At 43.2% G+C, this 20,870-nt stretch overlaps 1 protein-coding gene across 4 annotated transcripts in view; it reads left to right on the top strand.

Annotated features, from left to right (window-relative positions):
* The window catches only part of HHLA2 (HHLA2 member of B7 family), a 1,624,464-nt gene that overhangs the window by 490,663 nt on the left and 1,112,931 nt on the right, over positions 1 to 20,870 (top strand). For all 4 annotated transcript variants that reach the window (XM_069204789.1, XM_069204791.1, XM_069204790.1 and 1 more), the window contains one exon: positions 19,292 to 19,381. In XM_069204789.1, coding sequence (XP_069060890.1) covers positions 19,321 to 19,381 — 61 coding nt within the window. In that variant the 5' untranslated portion in view covers positions 19,292 to 19,320. The remainder of the gene's footprint in view (positions 1 to 19,291; positions 19,382 to 20,870) is intronic.

Raw genomic sequence — 20,870 nt, 5'->3', positions numbered from 1 at the left:
GCACTAAGGTAACTATAACTCGCGCCCCGCCACGCACAGTTTTTTCTTCAATAAATTTAGTGAAAATGTTTAATTTATATTTTTAATTACCGTATAGCAGTTGTCATGAGCGCTGTAATATATGGGGTAATTAGCAGTGCATGGCGAGGGCACGAGTTATAGTTTCCTTAGGGCACGAGTTATAGTTGCTTGAAAGAACTATAACTGCTATATTTCTATGGCTTTGTAAGAGTAAATTCAGAACCTAACCATAATGTCCCTGTAACCTTTAGTTTTTTCAGTGAATTTCTAAGGTTTTTTAAATTCTATTTCATGACTATAACGTCCCTGTAACCTTTGTTTTTTTCAGTGAATTTCTATGTTTATTTTAACGTAAAATAATTTCCATTACTATACATTATTCCACCCACTACCAACTCCTCTAGGCACCCAAACCCCGTGCATGGCCTTTGGCCATGCGCAGCAAGGGTTGACCACAGGGTCTGACCTGTAGCCATTCCCTGCAGTCAACCCGTAGCGCAGCCCAACCCCCCCCCCAAACCCCCACTTACCAGACCAATCTCGGCCCCAGGGACCCCGACCCCTGGGGTCCACCTAAATATATTTATGATTTAGGGAATAATTAAAGCCTGATACAAGAACTTCCTGGAGCACAATGATTTGTTTTGTTGGAGAAATATATATATATATATATATATACAAACAGTTGTCCCTCAACAGCATCCTCCCAGCATTTCACCCCATGGGTGCAGAAAGAACTGACAGCACCACCAAGTCCAAGTTGATATATGTATTGCAAATGAAACCAAAAAGTGCAGGGTACAATGAAAAATTGTGACGCCTTTCAGCTGCAGCCTTCAATTAGCAACAGAGTTTAACAATTCCAGAGTGTCTATAAAGAGTGAAGTTCATCCCAGCACCAATTAAAAAGTAGCTAACACTAGGCCGCTAACCTCTCACTCATTCAGTTTCCAACTAGTTTACAAATAGTTGCCATTTCATAAGTATACATTATGATACTATGAACATGTTGACATCTTGATTCTTACAAAGAGAGACAAACAAAAAACAAAATCATGGTTAAGTACCCAATCAAAACATGATAATTCATTTTTCTAATTTCCTGTATCAATCTTTTTGCAATGGCATTACTCATGAATGGGAACAAAGTCATAGGCTGGTCATTGTTAACATGCTGATTTCATTATTTCCTTTTCCCATAGTAGCCCAATTCAATTACTGCAGCAACACCAGTGCCACAGAAATTTAAAATTGGTGCATGTTAGACTTTTCATCCTTGGTGTGGTCTCCCTTAACTTTTTGCCTCTGTTTCCCAGGTTGTTGATGGGTGTTGGACCCTGTTGTTGCTGTTTTTGTTACTCTGGGCACTTTATCACTGCTAACCAGTGCTAAAGTGCAAGTGCTCCTATACAAAATGTGTATGTAATTGGTTCATCCATGATTGGCATATTTGATTTACTGGTAAGTCCCTAGTACAATGTACTAGAGGTGCCAAGGGCCTGCAAATCAAATGCTACTAGTGGGCCTGCGGCACTAGTTTTGCCACTCACAATAGTAGCTCTGTAAACATGGCTCAAACCTGCCACTGCAGTGTCTGTGTGTGCAGTTTTAAACTACAAATTTGACTTGGCAAGTGCACCCACTTGCCAGGCCTAAACCTTCCCTTTTCTTACATGTAAGACACCCCTAAGGTAGGCCCTAGGTAGCCCCATGGGCAGGGTGCAGTGTTTAAGGTAGGACATATACTAATGTGTTTTATATGTCCTTACAGTGAAATACTGCTAAATTTGGTTTTCACTGTTGCGAGGCCTATCCCTCTCATAGGTTAACATGGGGGCTGCCATTAAATCTGATTAAAGTGTAAAATCCCCTTTGGTAGCGGATACACATGTGGAGTTTGGGGTCTCTGAGCTCACAATTTAAAAATGCATCTTTTAGTAAAGTTGATTTTAAGATTGTGTGTTTGAAAATGCCACTTTCAGAATGTGAGCATTAACTTGCTTAAATCATTTTTGTTACTCTGCCTGTTTGTGGATTCCTTGTCTGGGTCAGTTTGACAGTTGGGCTGGTTGCACCTCTCACTAGACAGTGACACAAAGGGAGCTGGGGTGTAGCGTGCATATCCTGATGAGCCATCTGTGCTAGGAGGAAAGGGGGGAGTGGTCACTCACACCTGAAAGGGCTGAGCCTGCCCTCACACAATGCAGTCTCCAACCCCCTGATGTGTGTCTGGGGTCTGGCCTAGACAAGGCAGGATTTCACAAACAAGAGAGACTTTTCTTTGAAGTAAGCCTACTTCAAAGGGCAAAATGGGTGTAAGAAGGGTACCTAAAACCACAGACTTTAGATCACTTCTGGAAACCAAGAGGAACCTCTGCCTGGAGAAGAGCTGAAGAGCTGAGGAAGTAGAGCTGCCCTGCCTGTGACTGTGCTTTGTGGAGCTATCCTGCAGTTGCTGCTTCTGCCTGTGCAAGACGACAAAGACTGTACTTTGTGTGCCTTCCTTCTTGTGAGGAACTCTCCAAGGGCTTGAAACTGAACTTGCCTCCTTTTGTTGAAGTCTCAGGGACAGCAAAGACTTCTTTCTGCCAGCTCCTGGAGCCTCTGTTGAGACTCCTTCCCTACCAAGTGGTGCCCATCCAGTTCCTGCCACCCTGAATGGAGAAGCTGGCAGAACAAGAGTAAGAAATCTACGCACAGACCGCTGTGCGGGGAAAAGATCGACGCAACTCCGAGATGCGGCTGAAATAGCAATGCTCGTGACTGTAGAAACGACGCACAGCATCGCTGACGGAGTCTGGTGAGATCGCAACCCGTGCTTCATGGTTTTCGAATCATCGTGGGGCCGGATTTCCGACTCAAACATCGATGAGCATGTGAAAACGATGCAAGGCCTGCCTGGACCCGAGAGTGCTGTTCGGATCGACGCATTGCTCTCCTGCGGAGAGAAGAAACTACGCGCGCTGACCCAACTGAAGGAGAAACGATGCACGGTCTTGCTCGTGAGTGACATTGATGCATCGCAAGCCCCTTTTGATGCACACTCGCCCGTGCAGGGTAATTTTTGACTCGCCCAGGTACATTTCCACGCTAACAGCATTAGCATTATATTTAAAATCACATGAAGACTTTTTTTGGTTTTTAATTAATAACTTGACTTGTGTATGGTAGATTTGTTGTCATTTTGGTCTTGTTTGGTTTAGATAAATATTTTCTATTTTTCTAAACCTGTGTTGTCATTTTGTAGTGGTTTCATTAAGTTACTGTGTGTGTTGGTACAAATACTTTACGCCTAGCACTCTGAAGTTAAACCTACTGCTCATGCCAAGCTACCAAGGGGGTGAGTGGGGGTTAGCTGAGGGTGATTCTCTTTTACCCTGACTAGAGTGAGTGTCCTTGCTTGGACAGGGGGTAACCTGACTGCCAACCAAAGACCCCATTTCTATCAGTACATAAAATATGATAATACAATCAGCTAATTTCCTTGTCAATCTTTTTTCAATGGCTTTACTATAAAAGGGAACTACATCATAGACTAGTCACTGATAAAGTTCTGTTTTCATCATTACCATTTACTCATGGCAGCCCAATTCAATTGCTACAGCAGTACCAATGCCTTAAACCACAAACTCTTCTATATGCTGATGAATCAAGAAGAAATTAACAGAAATTATAAATTAAATCATGGTAAAGTACCCATCAACATGTCTGATTCTCAATTCTACCTCCCCCTCATGTCAATGTTCTTCCTACAATGGTATTGTTCATGAAAGGAAACCGTGTAGTACGCTGATTATAGGTAAAGTACCTATTTCAACATTACCCTTTTATCAACATACTCAATTCATTTGATGCAGCAACACCGATAACTTACATTATCTCCAGTCAAAAATGCATGATCACGTTATTCTATCCGGATGTTCCTGATTAACAAAATCACCTCATCTTTTGTAATACCTGTGGCATCTTGCATCATAATGTATTGTTTTTCCCTTAATGGCTCACTGATACATTGCAGCAGAATTAATCTTCAGTTATGATCACATCTACATTATGCACCACGAATTCTCCAGATACATCCCAGCTCAACATGTACACATGACACTTCACTGGAATAACCATTGTACTTATTTTTAATGCCAAATGCACCACATTCCCACCATGAGGATATCAATACTAATAATTCCATTCAAGAAATCATCCATCAATGTAATGGATAGTGAGTTATATATATAATCTAAAACAGACTGTAATCATCCCCAGTTTCAGGGACTCCAAACTACCCCCATGACCCAATTCAAAATTTACAAGGGGAGAGAATGCTTCACCAACATTAGCTCAGGAACTCTTACACCCATCTGAGCCGGACCTATGTCAGAGTGTTTGTGTGATGTTACTGGGAAGTTTCACCGTTATTACATCTTGGTATCATCCATTTCTCCCATACCATCATAAGTGTACATGTAGCTCTGCATCTGCATTAAGTCCCCATGGTATCACAGTCCCCATCTGGATGATCCACTTGGATTCTGATTTACGTAACCGTAATTCTCGATTACCTCCTCTGAGGTGTGGGATAATGTGACTGTGCTGCTCACATACTTTTTACCACATCCACACTCCAACACATAGACTACGTAGGAGGTCTCACATCTTATCCATTCCTTGATCGCATCACCTTATCATTGTGTAATTTAAACATTGTCATGTTCTTGCCAAATGAACAAGCTTAACACTCTGGAAGCCCAATTGTTTGTGTTTTAACCAATTTGAGTTATCTGTGTTTTGGGGTGCCATATAACTTCTTGTTAGATAATCCCCCAATGAAGTTGCTTTTCTGTAGGTGATCTGTGGGCGATCAGGCAATATTCTTCTCAATGCCTTATCCATTATTAGTAGGTTTCAGTTCTTTTTCAACGGGTCTTTTGTTCCCTGACTCGCAGCATCAAACTGCATAATATATCTAATCTCATTTTCACTTACTGTATTGTTGACAAACTTTTGATTTCTGAATCAATAGTTCATCTCATTTGCACCACCCCGCTCTTGTCATGGCATCTACAAGTATTGATTTGGGATATCCTCTATGGATGAATCTTGTGTACATATCTGTAGCTTGTACCTCAAATTCTTCATCCTCTGAGCAGTTATGTCTGTCTCTCAAATATTCACCATAGGGCACACTCCACTTTGGAGTCTGAGGCTGTCCGCTGCTAGCGTGTAACAAACTGTTATAACTTGTCGGTTTCCTGTGGATTTTTGTGCATATCTTACCATCTTTGATGTAGATCCCAATGTCTAGTATTTGTTATACTTATCTATAGGTGAATTTCAGATGTTGGGGATTGTTCTTAAGTGACACAATAAATACAACCGAATCCTTTTCTACCTCTGACAAAATTAAAAATAAGTCATCAATATAATGTGCCCATAGACCCACGCATTCCAAGGTCCCTTGATTTTCCTTTGTCCAGGCTCTGCCTCCCACCATCCCATTGTCAGGTGTGCGTATGTGCCCATCTCTGTCCCCCTCTTTTGTAGGTAGTAATCCTCATCAAACAAAAAGGTGTTGTGCATTAGACAGAATTGTAGCATTTTCTTTAGAATTTCAGGGTCTTCTAATAGACTGATGGACCTGGACCTTAGGAAGTATCTGCAGGCTTTCAACCTATCCTCATGTTCAATTGAAGTATACAGGGACACAATGTCTACTGTAGCCATTGCATAGGCCCTCATTATGACATTGTCAGTATTTTCTGAATACCACCATGGTGACGGGCGCCAACATACCGCCACGGAGGTGAACACCTGCCCGCTAGATTATCACACACACACACACAAAACCGACAGAAACCAGCCACAACCACAAATCCACCAGACCCAACGAATGCGAAAAACCATCGGAACTAGCACCAATACCGTTACGCCAGCAAAATAACACCCTCCAAATAATGGACCACGAAACACCAACACGAAACACCACAGCCAACATTCAACGGCGTTAAACTGTTGCCAGTGCACACCGCTGCGGCGGAAATGGCCACCCATAACCAAAACAAGTCACATCTGACACAAAAACATGCACCCCACACACCTACCAACTGCACTATAAAACACACCCCCACATCACACACAATCCTTTGCAAACACGAGAAGACCGCTACACCTTGCCAGGCCAATCCCAGAGATAACTGCACACGCAACACAACTAACCATTCATCCGTCACGAACCACATACCAGACACCCCACCACATCACTCAACACCATCTACACAATACACACACACCACACAACATCCATGTCCCCACAAAGGCACCCTTGTTTCACTGATGAGGAGTTGCAGGTGATGGTAGAAGAAATAGTCAGGGTAGAGGCACAGCTGTTTGGAGCACAGGTACAGCAGATCTCCAGTGCCAGGAAGATGGAGCTATGGCGGAGGATCGTGGACATTGTGAACAGTGAAGGACAATAAATACGCACAAGGGATGACATTTGGAAGCGGTGGAACGACCTACGTGGGAAGGTGCGTTCCATTGCAGCAAGGTACCAGCTTGCCATCAGGAGGACTGGCGGTGGACTCAGACTCACACTCAAACACCACAGTAGCCAGCCGACACCCCCAAATCTCTGTCCCAGGGGACACGTCAATCAGTAGTGTGCCCACCAGGACAGGGACCCGAGTCGACACCACACAGGCAAGACAATGATGGTCCTGGTGTAAGTGGGAGTAGGCACACCGTTCAGGGGAGAAAGGCACAGCGACAGTCGGAGGACAGCTGTGCGCCAGGGGGATGCCAGGCCCAGGGAACAGACTACCAAGGAGGCACTCACAAATGTCCTAGGGGCATACCAATTATCCCAGGACAGGATGGGTCAGGTGCTCAGCATCATGCAGGAGAACCATTGGCTGCAGGGAGAACACCACCAGGAGGTCATGCAACAATTACAGGCCTTGAAAACCACCATGGCCTTCATTGCATTGGTGTTGAGTGACATGGCGAACATCATATGGGAGTACACAACACACCAGCGGGCCCCTTCCACTAGCCAGTGTACTGACCAGCCCTCCACATCTGTTGCAGCTAGTGGATAGGAAGCCCTGTCACAGGACTCACAGGCCACCAGCACCCCTCCCCCTGCAGAAGGTGAACCACCCCACAAACGTTCCCTGCGGCCCAGACATACACCAGAGACAGTTGTCAAGACCAAGACCACCGCCAGGAAATGAGCCCCTCCATAATATCCCCCTTTTGTTCCACTGATTCACCTTGTTAATTGTGGACTGCCATTGCTCCTCTTCCTATGGCCCCATGGACACTGGACCTGTGCTACAAACAGACTGGGCCACTACACTGGACTTTTCCCAACCATCACCCCACTCCATTGAACATTCCACTTTTTTTTGTTATTCAATTAAACACCATTGAACACAACTTGAGTAATAGTGCTTTATCAGAAAGAAATGTGCAATGTATTGAACTGTATTGAACTGCATTATCCTGTGCAAATATCCTCTAATGTGTGAATCCATCCAACAAATGTGTCTCAGCAGTCTGTAGTCATCACATCAGTACACTGTTGTAACCAGACCAACATCTGCAATAAGGGAAGGCATAGGTGACAGTCAGTGTGATGCAAGGGTAATGGCTGACACAACACAACAGCCACATAGCACTTTACGAAAATGGAGACATATATAGATTAACAGTCTTACCTGAGTGTCATTGGAAGTACTGCTGAATGATATGTGTCCTGTTGTCCACATCCTCCTTCCCTTCCTCCTCCTCACTGTCCTCAGTGTCCACTGCTGCCACAGGTGCATTGTCACCCCCCTCCTCCGGCAGATAGGGCACATGGCATCTGAGGGCCAAATTGTGCAGCATGCAGAAGACCTCCACAATCTGGCAGACCTTCTCAGGGGAGCTGCATAGGGATCCACCTGTTAAATGGAGGCACCTGAACCTGGCTTTCAGGAGACCAAAAGTGTGTTTGACAATACTCCTGGTACACCCATGTGCATCATTGTACTGATTTTCAGCCCCTGTTCTGGAATTCCTAACAGGGATCAACAGCCAGGACAGGTTTGTGTAGCCGGAGTCACCTGGAAGAAGTGAGGGACAAACATTAGCCATGCACAATGGCATAGGGTATGACTCTAGTAGCCATACACTGACATACATTGGGTGGGGACTTAAGCTCACCCATAAGACACACTCTGTGCCTCTGTAGATGTGCCATCACCTATGGGATGCTGCTATTCCTCAAGACATAGACATCATGCACAGATCCAGGGTACTTGGCAGTGATGTTGGAGATGTTCTGATCAGCAAGGCACACCATCGAAACCTCGGCTTCATCCTCGACTCATCCCTCTCCATGTCAAAACAAGTCAACACCGTCTCCTCTTCCTGCCACAACACCCTCCGCATGCTTCGCAGAATCTACAAATGGATCCCAACCGAAACAAGAAAAACAGTAACTCAGGCCCTTGTCAGCAGCAGGCTCGACTACAGCAACGTACTCTGCGCTGGCATCCCGTCCAAACACCTGCAATGCCTCCAACACATCCAAAACACCTCCGCCCAACTCATCCTCAACATCCCCCGCCACAGCCACATCACCCCCCACCTAAGAGACCTTCACTGGCTCCCCGTCAACAAGAGGATCACCTTCAAGCTCCTCACCCACACACACAGAGCACTTCACAACACAGGACCAACCTACCTGAACAGCAGACTCAGCTTCTACACCCCCACCCGGCAACTCTGCTCCACCAACCTTGCCCTCACCTTTGTCCCCCGCATCTGGCACAGATCTTCCGGCAGCAGTTCTTTCTCTTAACTCGCCACCAAGACCTAGAACACCCTCCCGTCTGACCTAAGACAGATCCAGGACCTGCTTTCCTTCAGAAGACACCTCAAGACCTGGCTCTTCGAGCAGTTGCAGCACCCCCTCTACCCCCAGCGCCTTGAAACGCTCACGGGTATGTAGTGCGCTTTAGAAATAGACTGATTGATTTATTGATTGACCATCTGGACACAGAGTGGAAACTCTTCCTATTCCTCTACACCTGTCCATTTGCCCTGGGAAGGACTAAGGCAATATGGGTCCTGTCAATGGCCCCAATCACATGTGGTATGTGTCCCATTGCATAAAATCCAGCCTTCACAGTGGGCAAATCATCAACTTGGGGGAATGCGATGTAGTTGCTCATGTGTTTGAGCAAGGCAGCCAAAACCCTTCCAAGCACATCAGAGAACATTGGCTGTGACATTCCTGCAACCAAGCCCACAGTCACCTGGAAAGATCCAGTTGCCAGGAAATGGAGCACTGACAGTACCTGCACAAGAGGGGGAATTACTGTGGTGCAGTGGATAACAGGTAGCAGATCAGCCTTCAATTGTGCACACAGCTCTGTGATTGCGGCCCTGTCCAGACGATAGGCGAGTATGATGTGCTGGTCCTCTAATGCAGCCAAGTCCACAGGCGGTCTGTAGAAGGGTGCTTGCCTCCTCCTCCTATTCCTCCACAGTGGTTGGTATCTAAGTGAGCCAAAAGTAAAATGGGTGTGACAACAGGACCTATGGACACACATCATACTTCATAGAGCATGTATGTATGTAGGACACTAGAATTTTCTAGGTGTGTGCAATCTACACCAATAATGCACATGTAAAATCAACACAGGAGTACTAACATTAGCAAATGGCAACCACCTGACGTGTATGAAGGGACAGGTGGGAGTGACCTCACTCCGCTGGCATTAGGCGACATGGCTATTCCTCATTGGCTAACCTGGGGCTCTATGGAGCACAGGAACAATTGATGATCAACGACGGTGTTCACCGCCACGGACGTGACTGCCATTTTCTTTCTACCACTTCACTTGATTCCTGACTTTCCACTCAATGATATCTCCACTGCATGTGCTGCTGTGACCTGTCTGGAACCTGCCATGACCCGTGCTACAGGGGAAAGGGCCCCAGCCTTCACGTCAGAGAAGTTGGAGAAGCTCATGGATGTTGTCCTACCCCTGGATGGGCAGTTGTATGGGCCTCCAGACCAACAGGTGAGTACATCATGGGTATGTTGCATGCATGGCTGCACGTAGATGTATGTGTTTGTTGGCAGAGTGCCATTTGGAGGTGTATGCCTGCAGGCAATGTGAATGCAGAGGTACGGGTCATGTGTGTGCTTGATGAGGGGCAAATGCAGTATGTAAGCAATTTGTGTGACAGGCTGGATTGTATGGTTCATGGTGTCCTTCTGTCTGTATTTCCTCTGCAGGTCAGCGCCCATCAGAAGAAGGGGTTGTGGAGTGCCATCGCCAAGACTGCAGAGTCTGCATCAGTCTCAGATCCTGCCACCTGTACAGCCTGGCCCACAGGCACCACAACAGCAGATAAGCAGACATGCACCTCACACACCACATGTGCAGTCACCACCACTACCTCATGCAGCCCACCCACCTCACTTGAAGACACCACCACAACAAACATCCAGATGTCTTGTTTGTCCTCCCCCACCCTGTCCGCCCCCACCAAAGACACATAAACGGTCTCACTTAGAAACCCAATAGCCATCAACCTCAGACATGCACACTGTACATACACCTGCCCCCAAGTCCAGCACACCTACTCCTACAACCACTCCCTCGACCTCCACTCCCATTCCTCCTCTTACACTCCATCCCACTGGTCCTGAGAAGCTTTTCCTTTCCCGCCTTGACCTCTTCCCCACTCCACCCCCGTCGTGCCCGCAAGAGGAAAGTTCCCCCCAGCCCAGTACCTCCGGCTTCCGTTCAGCTCCTGTGCCTCCCCCTAAGAGTTCCCCAGAAACTAGGGGGAACAAGAGTAGCACTTCGGCCTCCGTCCAAAAGCCACTCCGCTGCCCCCTACCCAGAAGGGCAAGGAACTGCCCCCTCCCAAACCCAAGCCCAAGGCCCCTGCTCTCAAAAAAACCCTCCCCACCCACCACCTTCCCCTTCCCCCTGAGGTGCCTGCCTGCCATCTCCATGATGCCTCTGCCCAGTGGAGTGCATAGGCTGTCAGGAGTCAAGTTGGGCCTTGGACGTAGCCCTGTGGCCATTAAGAACTTTAGACTGGCCAATGGCCCTTTCTGTACATATATATAGTTATCTCTTTTTACAATTGAGGTCGCTGTTCCCACCTAATTACAGTGGTTGGACAACAGGTATGTGTCCTGGCTTCTTTGCTCCTGGGTTGTGTTGCTGTTGATTTGCTCTGCAGATTGTTCTGGGTGTGTGGCATGTGTGTGTGTTGTGTGTTGTGCGTATGTGTCACTCTCCCCTCTCTCCCTTGTGTGCTAGGCAGCTGTACTCACTTTCGTCCTCTTTGTCGCCGTTGGTGCTCCTGGACATCCATCACGTGGCACAGCATCGGGAAGACTTCCAGTTCGGGTTCCATGGAGGCCGCGGACTCCTCTGTGTCCCTGGAGGTGATTCTCCCTTTATATGATGTGTTTCTGCCAGGCCTTTGGTGGCTTTGCTAACGCACCGGAAATCCCGGCGGTCTGCTATGTCATAATATAGTAGGCAGATCCTTGTCTTCCACCTGCCTGTAGGTGGCTACCACCCTGGTCAGTGGCCGAACCGCACTGGCAGTTGGGGTGGTACATTGGCTGTCTATGGGAGGGCTCACTTCCACGATCAAAATTTGGCAGTCATTACCGCCAGCCTGGCAACGGTACTACCACCATCGCTGGCGTGGCAGTCACCTGACCGCCAATGTCATAATTAGGGCCATAGTTCTTCTTCCTTGGTATATTGTTAATTCTATTAAAAATACATTGAGTCCCTAAGATAGGATGGCAGATTGATAACATAGGGAAGCAAGAAATCTCAATGTATTTTCTAACAATTACCCTATCGAGCTCCCAATTAGTCGTCCAGGTGGATTGATGTTTTCTTTATGTACTTTCAGTAGGAAATATATTGTAGGGATAATTGGATGATCCATCTTGAGGTATTGTAGTTCCTATTCCTCTAATAGATCTCTCTCAAATCAACCGTCCAATTTCTGATGATATATCATGGTAGAATTCTCTATCTGATTCTTCTCCAGTTTTATATAACTCGCTCTGTCACCAAGTTGTCTTTTAGCTTCTTTGATGTAGTGTGTACAATCCAAAAACACTATATTGCCTCCTTTATCTGGTGTCTTTATTATGAATGTCTCATCATTTCACAGATTCTGCACTGCCAACAAATCCTCCTTTGTCATGTTAATATAATCATATCTCTGTGATTTAAGGGCAATTTTAGTCAGGCATTTTATTGTTGTTTCTGGGAACAGATCTATCTTATTGGGAGCAGGTAGTTGAGGACAAAAACATGATTTTGACAAACAATGGGTAGGGGTCATAGCATCCGTTGGAATCCCCAAGGCTTGACGTAACTCCTGTTCTAATAAATTCCCCAGGGTCGGTGTTTGTAAAGTTCCCTCGGGCTCCTCTTCCAAACTGGATTGAGTTTTCAAATGATTTATATCTGTAGCTAATATGGGAGATATCCTGATGGCTCTGGGTATAAAGCTTCTGACTCTTTAATGCAAAGAATTTCTTGAGTTTTAATTTTCTAGAGAATTTATACATGTCAATTGTGACTGCCACCAGATCCATAGGGTAGAAACCCAATACTTTGTTTAACAATTTGATATGTTTGCCCTCCAATTTTTGGAAGCGAGGTTGGTGATCAAATCTTCCTGTGTTGCTGATTTATTTAATCCTTTTTGACTCCTCCTCGTCTGCCCTTTCCTCTTGATCGCCTTGTGCTCTTATATTTGCTTTGCTTTGTGTTCCCCATCCCACCCCTCCACGTCTCCATATTGTAAAGGCACGTTTCTCCTGAAAAGTCAAATTTTGGTCCCATTGACATTGGAACTTTGTCCCCCGAACTGAGTTCTGAACTGTCAATTGTCTTGCTCAATTGTTTTATCCACAGTTTGCCTGGTGCAAACTGTAGCATTATCTATTACATCTATGTTGAATTTCTTTGCTTTCCTTTAATTGTACCTCCTTTTCATGCTTTTCTAGCCTTTTCTCTATCTCCCTTAATGCATTCTTCACTTCCTCTGAGGTCTGTCCAGTTTCTAGAACATTCCCAATTTCTTTAATTTTCTGTAATGTCCTTTCCAATTTCCGTTCAGCTTGTACAATAGATGAATTCATTAATTTAATGGAGTATTCTACTGTATCTACCTGCCATTGTTTGAGCAAGTCTGAGTCCTTATCATTTAATGTTGGCAAGACAAAGATCATCAAGCCCCTGGAGACTCTCCCACATTCAATGTATTTCCTTAATTTATCTTTTCCCCACCATTTACTAATCTCCATTTTTCTGGCTTGTTCCAATTCCTTTAACAATTTGCTGGAGGTCAATTCTTGTTTTTCTGACATAAGTAACTCATAAATTCCTATATTGCTAGCATCATCAAATAGCGTTTTAAAAACCTGTTCACGTTTTGTCAGACTCTCTGCCATCATTTGCTGTCCAGTTCACTCACACTTCTTGCACTTATATTAATCTTTTGATAATCCAAAGAAAATATGTACAATGTCACACTCTGACTTGGTACCACAGCTAACAAAAGTTTATATCCTTTCAAATTTCCTTCTTTGTGTTCTGCTATGGAACAACAGAAAACACTCTATGCTTCTCTCTTTCCACATCCAGTTATCATTTGATTCCGACAAAGCAAGTGGTGGGTCCACCCTTCACCACCTTTCCTCCGAGGCGTTACAGTAAAGCTCCCCTGTTTATGCCACCCAATTCCCTGTTCACCGTATTCCACTGGGATTTGAGGTGCTCTAATTTCATGCCGTGATCACAAGCAAACACACATGGACCATGTAACCGCATAGAAGCTCCGCTCAAACCACAGTTTCTGCTGGTGTTCTCCTCCACCAGGCACCCGTGGAGCTCCACTCCAATGACAAACTCACGTGGCCTTCTCCTTCACCAGCACCCCATCAGAGCTACCCAGCAAACGTTGTTTGTCATATTCAGAGACTCGCTTTCCAAGCTACCTCCTCCAAAGAATGGCAGATCCGATCAAGTAGAGCAGTGTCACGTCAGACAATCAGATGCTGCACCTGTCAATGGTGACCCATGCTTGTCTCCAGGTGCACATCCAATGCAGTCGGCTCACTGCACTATGCTTGCGAACAGTCGTCCCTCCACAGCATCCTCCCAGCATTTTACTCCAGGGGAGAGTTGCAGAAAGAACCTGTAGCACCAGCAAGTTAGAAGTTGATATATTTGTTTGGTGATACATATTCAGGATGTGGTCTGAAACCAAGCACCAGAAACTTTGAGCATCTTGCTTAGACCAATTTGTTTTGGACAGCTATATATCTGTCAGTTGCCAGTAGGTAGTTATAGTTAGGACCAATTTTCCATAGGAAAAGCATTTTTTGAGTTGCCTATATATTTGGCACAAAAGTTTCCCCCAAAAAATGCCGGTCATACTTGTTGCGCATGGGAAATTTTGGGGTGGTCTGTCAGAGGGGGCTGGGGAAAAGGCATAGTCAAAAAATATACGCTTCCCATGTTAATTCCCATAGGAGCTTTGAGCACAACTACAGCCTGAACCACTGGACGGAATTACACCAAAAAAGGTAGGTTTCGGTATGTAGATTACACTTTTGGTTATTTGGTGTAAATCCGTTTAATTTGAACAGAATGTTGCACCCACCATTTTAGCTAACGGGACATGATCTCCGGGGCTGAAAAATAAAATGAAAAGTGGAATAAGGGGTCAGGGTCGAGGTACACAGACCCCAGGGCTGTGATATAGGGGGCTTTGAGGGTCAAATGATGACCGTAAAAATATTTTTTTTTATGCTGCGCGATGTTCATGATTATGCTGTGAAGCTCAGGATGGCCCCACATGTTGCATTGCGGTGAATTCGCAAATATTGGCAACAAAAATAAAAAGATTCATTCATACAGTAAATCATTCACTCATAGATGCACTAATGCATCCACTCCCAGACCCACTCAGAGAGCATACACCTACTTTCAGACCCACTCAGATACTCATGCAGACACTCATTCACCCAGTCACAGTCCCACTCAGACCCTCATGCACCCACTCATAGACCCTCTCTGACACTTTCACACACACTCAGACAATGATGTACCCACTCACAGACATACTCAGACACTGACACACATACTGACAGACCTACATAGACACACAATGCCAAATCGACCCACTTATACACTTACCCACTCACAGACTCGTGCACCTACTCACAGACCCACTCACACACCCACTCTTAGACACACACTGACACTCACACACCTACTCAAAGAGACACTGACACCCACTCTTACACCCAGAGACACCCTCTCACACCTGCTCTTACACCCAGAGACACCCACTTACACCTATTCCGACACCCAGAGAGACAGGACCTTGGCCAACCCCTCGTCACGGTTGGTTGGTAATAGTGGTTATCCACAGGGCCTCTCTCCCTGTCCCTATATCTGTCTAACTATAAATCGTGACCTTGTCATGCACTGCTAAGTACCGCTGATATTACAGCACCACTCATGACAACTTCTACACCGTTATTAAACATATAAATGAAGCATTAGCAGTCTAATTAATTGCAGTCCCCGTGCACCCGCCCACTCACTCTGAAATTCTTTAGCTATGAGGAGGTGACGGTTCCCAGGGTTGCAGGGGGGAACAAAGGCTCCCGCATTCAATATTTCTTTAGCCCCTAGGAGGTGGTGGTCCCCTTCCTTCATTTTTAATATGTTGAGTCCAAAGATGGCTGCCAACACTTTCTTGTTGAAGTGTTGGAAGCCAATCAGATCTCAGCACGAGATCAGAAAGGTTCGCCGAGCCTTCACGTCCCTCTATATAGAAATTTGGTTTTTCATTAATATTTTTAAAATTACTACATGGATTTACACCAAATAACAAAAAGGACTTTTCAGGACCAAGGGTTAGCTTTCTGCCAAGTCTGGTGTAATTCTGTGCAGCAGTTCGGCCTCTATCCCTGTTCAAAATCCCTATGGAAATTAACATGGAGAAAACATGTTTTGGGATCCCCAACAACAGCTGATGTAAGCATTGTATAAGCTATGAACTGGGCTCCCCCTACTACTCACACCCAGGTCAGAACCTTCTTAGGTTTCTTTTGGGTACATTTTGTGAAGATTCATCAAATTGTGACACAGATATATGTAAGTAAAAAAAAACTTTTTCTGAGGATAACTACCTAGTGGTGGCTGCCACTAGGTAATATATATATATATATATATATATATATATATATATATATATATATATATATATATATATATATATATATATATATAGATATATATATAGATATATATATGTGTATATATATGTATGTGTGTATATATATATATATATATATATATATATATATATATATATATATATATATATTCTTTTTTTTTTCTTTTTTTTTTCCGATTCAAAGCTGCTATACTGTGCCTGGAGTGGTGAAAGAATTTTAGGCCATATGTACTTTGTCATTTACAGCTTGGCGAGGATGGCAATGTGCTAATCCTATGCTTAAAGACTTTGCTCTATAAATGGCAAAACACTTTGTCATTTTCTAGCTCGGCATGGGTGGCACTGTGCTAATCCTATACTTAAAAACTTTGCTAGAAAACAGACATTTGATGTGAGGACATCTAGAGTGTCACTGGTGCTGTAGGGTGCTCTATACTGGAGCTGCTCTCCACCTAAACTTGGGAACTACCCAGAATTCTCTTATCTCTTTTGCATGATTTATGCATCACTCTAACCCTGAAAGAGTTATATATATATATCTATTTGGCTGAGTGACATTAGACAACTTTTTCTTACGTTTTCTTAGAATGAGCTGCCTGATAAATAACGGACGATGACTTGATATGCACCTTTTCCCAAATTACTCTCTACAGAGTGTATCAACAAGCCTGACTGCCCGCCGTCCCCTATGGAACAACTGGCGGCAAGAAAATGGGCATGTGTGCATAATATCTGTGCCATTACTGTCTCTGCACGTGTTACCATGCTACAAATAATTGGTAAGAAAAAAAAACACAGGAAAATTAGGACTTAAAAGAAGTAGCCTCACCTACTATTCCTTACTCGACAATGCATGAATGTGTCATTAGCTGCTATGGAGAAAAGAGCAGCAGTACTTGGTTAGGGTGCATAAAATGTGTGTGTTGCAAGGATTTCAGCACGTGTCACCTTGCTAAAGGTACTTGATAAAAAAAAAAAACATGATATTATAAAGGCAGCAGCCTCAACTACAAATACTTTATGTGACAGTGCATGAGAATGTGTTCACACGTCTTTTCCATATTTTGTTTCAGAAGGAAGCAATTCGAATGTATAGCAGCACTGCAGTGAACAGAAATTTAGGTGCTACAATGGCCAAAGTATCTACGACTTCTTGATGTGCTCTTCCCACCCATATGAACTGGACTGGGGAAGAAATTGGACACAGAAAGGCTGAAAAATGTTGACCAGTTCACAGATGCAGGGTGCATAATAGAACTCTTTTACCTCAGCATTTTGTTTTTAACTTCGTCAGGGGGCCCTGTGAATAAAACATAATACTATGATTGTGGGCAGTCTGAGGCAATTTTAAAGTTTAGATCCCCAACCCCAGACAATACAAAAACAGAGAGCCAACACAAACAGCTCCCTTGGATAAATGAGGTAGAGCTCACCCAGATACAGGTCTAGTATCTGTCGCAAGGACTCGATGATGAAGCATGCCACTGAAGTAAAATCCAGTTGGTGAAAGTCCTTTTAAACAGCCAGATGGTTTCCTTTAGCCAAAATGACGTACCAATAGATTCGCCCTAGATAAAGGAGGACACTCTCGTATGCGATTGGACATGTAAATATGTCTGATCTCGGGAGCTAATTCTGTAAAAAGATAGAGTTCAATATTTGCAACTAGAATGCATCATGCATGTATCAATTACATACATTTTCTCAGCAGGGAAGGTGGATTTGCATACCTAGAGCGTTTATCAATGATTCAATGTATTAAACTCAGTCGTGGATAAAGATTCTTTGTTGAATATATCAGTTAAATCCATGCATTCCAAGATTAAGTCAAGCCCACCATAATTGTGAGCCTTAAAGCGGTTATTTGACCTGCAGGATTCAGTCCTAATGCGATATAAAAGAGTCTCACTAATAACAGTTCACAAAAGCTCTCAGAAAACGACTAAACATCCCCAAAACGGCCAAGGAGAACTCCAACCTCATTAACTCAAAAAGCTCAGAGTACTAAATAATAAAACAAACCATATTTTTTATATTTTATTTCTGTTTTAATATAGCACGGCTGTACCAACTAGATATAAGTGTGCTTCACATTACAAGCAAAGTTGGAGCTAAAGCCTCGTCTACAACAAACATTAATTATAGTGCAACCTATGAACAGTGTAAAAACAAGGATGAAGGAACACATGTAGACCAACCCAAGTTTGACTGGTGCAGAGGTTAGAGAGGTTAGAGAATACTGAGGAAAAAATTAGGATTGATCTGAAGGAAAGATGCAAGAAGCGAAAACTGCAGAAGCAACAGGGAACATTATAAACGAAAGCAAAGTGGCAACAAACAGATGCAACAGAGGTGGAGCAAACATAACACTCAAAGGAAATGGGGAAAAAAATGAGGAAAAAGAATAAAATTGCCTCTTGCATAGCACCTTTTACAGCGATTTATAATTTCTGTAAAATGTAAATTATGCTACCTCTGTATCTTTAGCTAATATGCTATAAATAATTGTAGTGTCCCGGGCACAATATAAAAAATATACTTGCTAACTTATTCCTAAAAAAAAAAGCATTGGCAAAGCCAAATATTTTTGCATATGACACCTATTGGCTTTACTAATAATTGTTTTTGTTTCCCTTATGGCTGTCAGGCATGCACATACAAAGGACTTATTGAATCAGTAAAGGTTCAAAAGCACTGAAAATAATGAAAAGCATAAACTGTGCTTATAGCAGCAATTATTTTTTAACTGACGTATAATTAATAGAAACCCAAATTTGGGAGATTACCTCTTAAATTATATCGGAACATTTCGAGTAATTGTTTTTTTTATAAAAATTGTTTACTAAGGATGAATGATGATAAATGCTGAATTGAAGTTTGATGAAAACATGTTTTTCTAGGTTATTTCTAATTTGAAAAAATATATCATTAGATTAAACATTTTCTTAATTTTCCCTCCTATACTTAGAATAGAGTCCAAACTGCCCAAGAGGAGAGATGAATTTGCTTTCAATCTTGTCCTTCTTCATTCTGCACTATCAGTGTTCTGCAGTGTTTGGTAAGTGCTTTGATTTTATTTTAAATAGTTTTATGAAGGTCCCTTTGGTGAACCAAGTAATAGATTTTGGGCCAGGTGAACGAATATCGCATCACAAAATACTGGTCACAAACTGCGACCAGTATTCTTTTGATAAATAAGCACTATTACGAACCAACCTAAGTGCTAATATATTGTTTCTTAAAAATCTACATTGTAGAATGTTGGAATCTGACCTAGCTCCTGAATATTAATGAGGTTGTTCGCAAATTGTGACTCACTTTGATTGGATCACATGGATGGTGTCTATTGGGATCAGCAGACAACCATGTTTGTAATCGCATTTCAATAAAGGTATACAAGTACTTTATTTTCTACAACATCTTACATTCTAGTTAACCCCTGTTGCTTTGTTTCCATTGTATGATATTTACTACCATGTGTTAAAGTACCTTTTCTGGTCATATTTGTTTCTATGCATCCGAATCCCTCTATATCCTTGCATTCTCTGTTTACACTTTATGAAACTTTGTAGTCACCTGATTAGAGTAGCCCAATTTCCATCCACTACACAATACACCAAACACCCCAAACATGGTTTTGAACTGTCACTGGGCCTTTATTTTCTCCTGCATGCTGTTTATATTCCATCAGATGTTTGACCCTTTGCTTAGAATTGTTCAATTTGTGTTCACACCCCACAATTCTGCAGATTCTTAAACGTATACTCACATTTTTTCCTTTTCCTTCTGGTGTATTAACTTGGTTGCAGATCTTGAGTGTCATCTTCAAGAAAATATCCCTTCCATTACATTGACTTGGGTTATCTCCTACAAAGATTGTTAATTGGATCTATCCTTTTCAATGCCTTTATTAACAGTATTTTGTTAATAAATGCTTTGAAAAGATCTACATTTGCCATCTATATGGTATTTATATTCATAAATTAATTTCTTCTTTTCTTTCTATCTGGCTGCCTGTCTATATCTCATCAAGGTACATATATTTGTAGTTAGGTTTAGTAAACATATACTTAGCTAAAGGTACTTACCTGCACAATATTTTGACACTCAATATTTAGGCTACAATGTTTTTATATTTCAATATTTTGCCTCTAATATTCTGGTAGTGTACTGGTCCAGGTGCCACAACACTTTTCAACCTATTGCACAACCAGTTTGCCGTTCAGCATACTATCCTTGATCTACAACCAAGTCACGTAGCCTGCCAATGAGCTTTGTTTTTGTAAGTGTATTAATCTGTATTAGAGGACACAGATACATACTAGTCAATCTCTCTGATGTTAGGTCATATATTGAAAGTCCCAGAGGTTCTCATGGTGCTGAGGCAATACAGGGAAGCCCAAAATAGGAAAAGGAAAAAAGTAACTCAAGAAGAGAATTATTTTGAGTTGCTTTCAGAAGAAAAGATGAAAGGTTATGGACTTTAAGTCTGGTAACAGCTCAGTGCAAGTACTAGTGGCTCTATTGATTGTTGCATGAACAACTTA

Source organism: Pleurodeles waltl, chromosome 8, assembly GCF_031143425.1.
Source record: "Pleurodeles waltl isolate 20211129_DDA chromosome 8, aPleWal1.hap1.20221129, whole genome shotgun sequence".
Taxonomy (NCBI): Eukaryota; Metazoa; Chordata; class Amphibia; order Caudata; family Salamandridae; genus Pleurodeles; species Pleurodeles waltl.
Note: the sequence above shows the minus strand (reverse complement) of the source record. Positions and strands in the feature narration are given on the sequence as shown.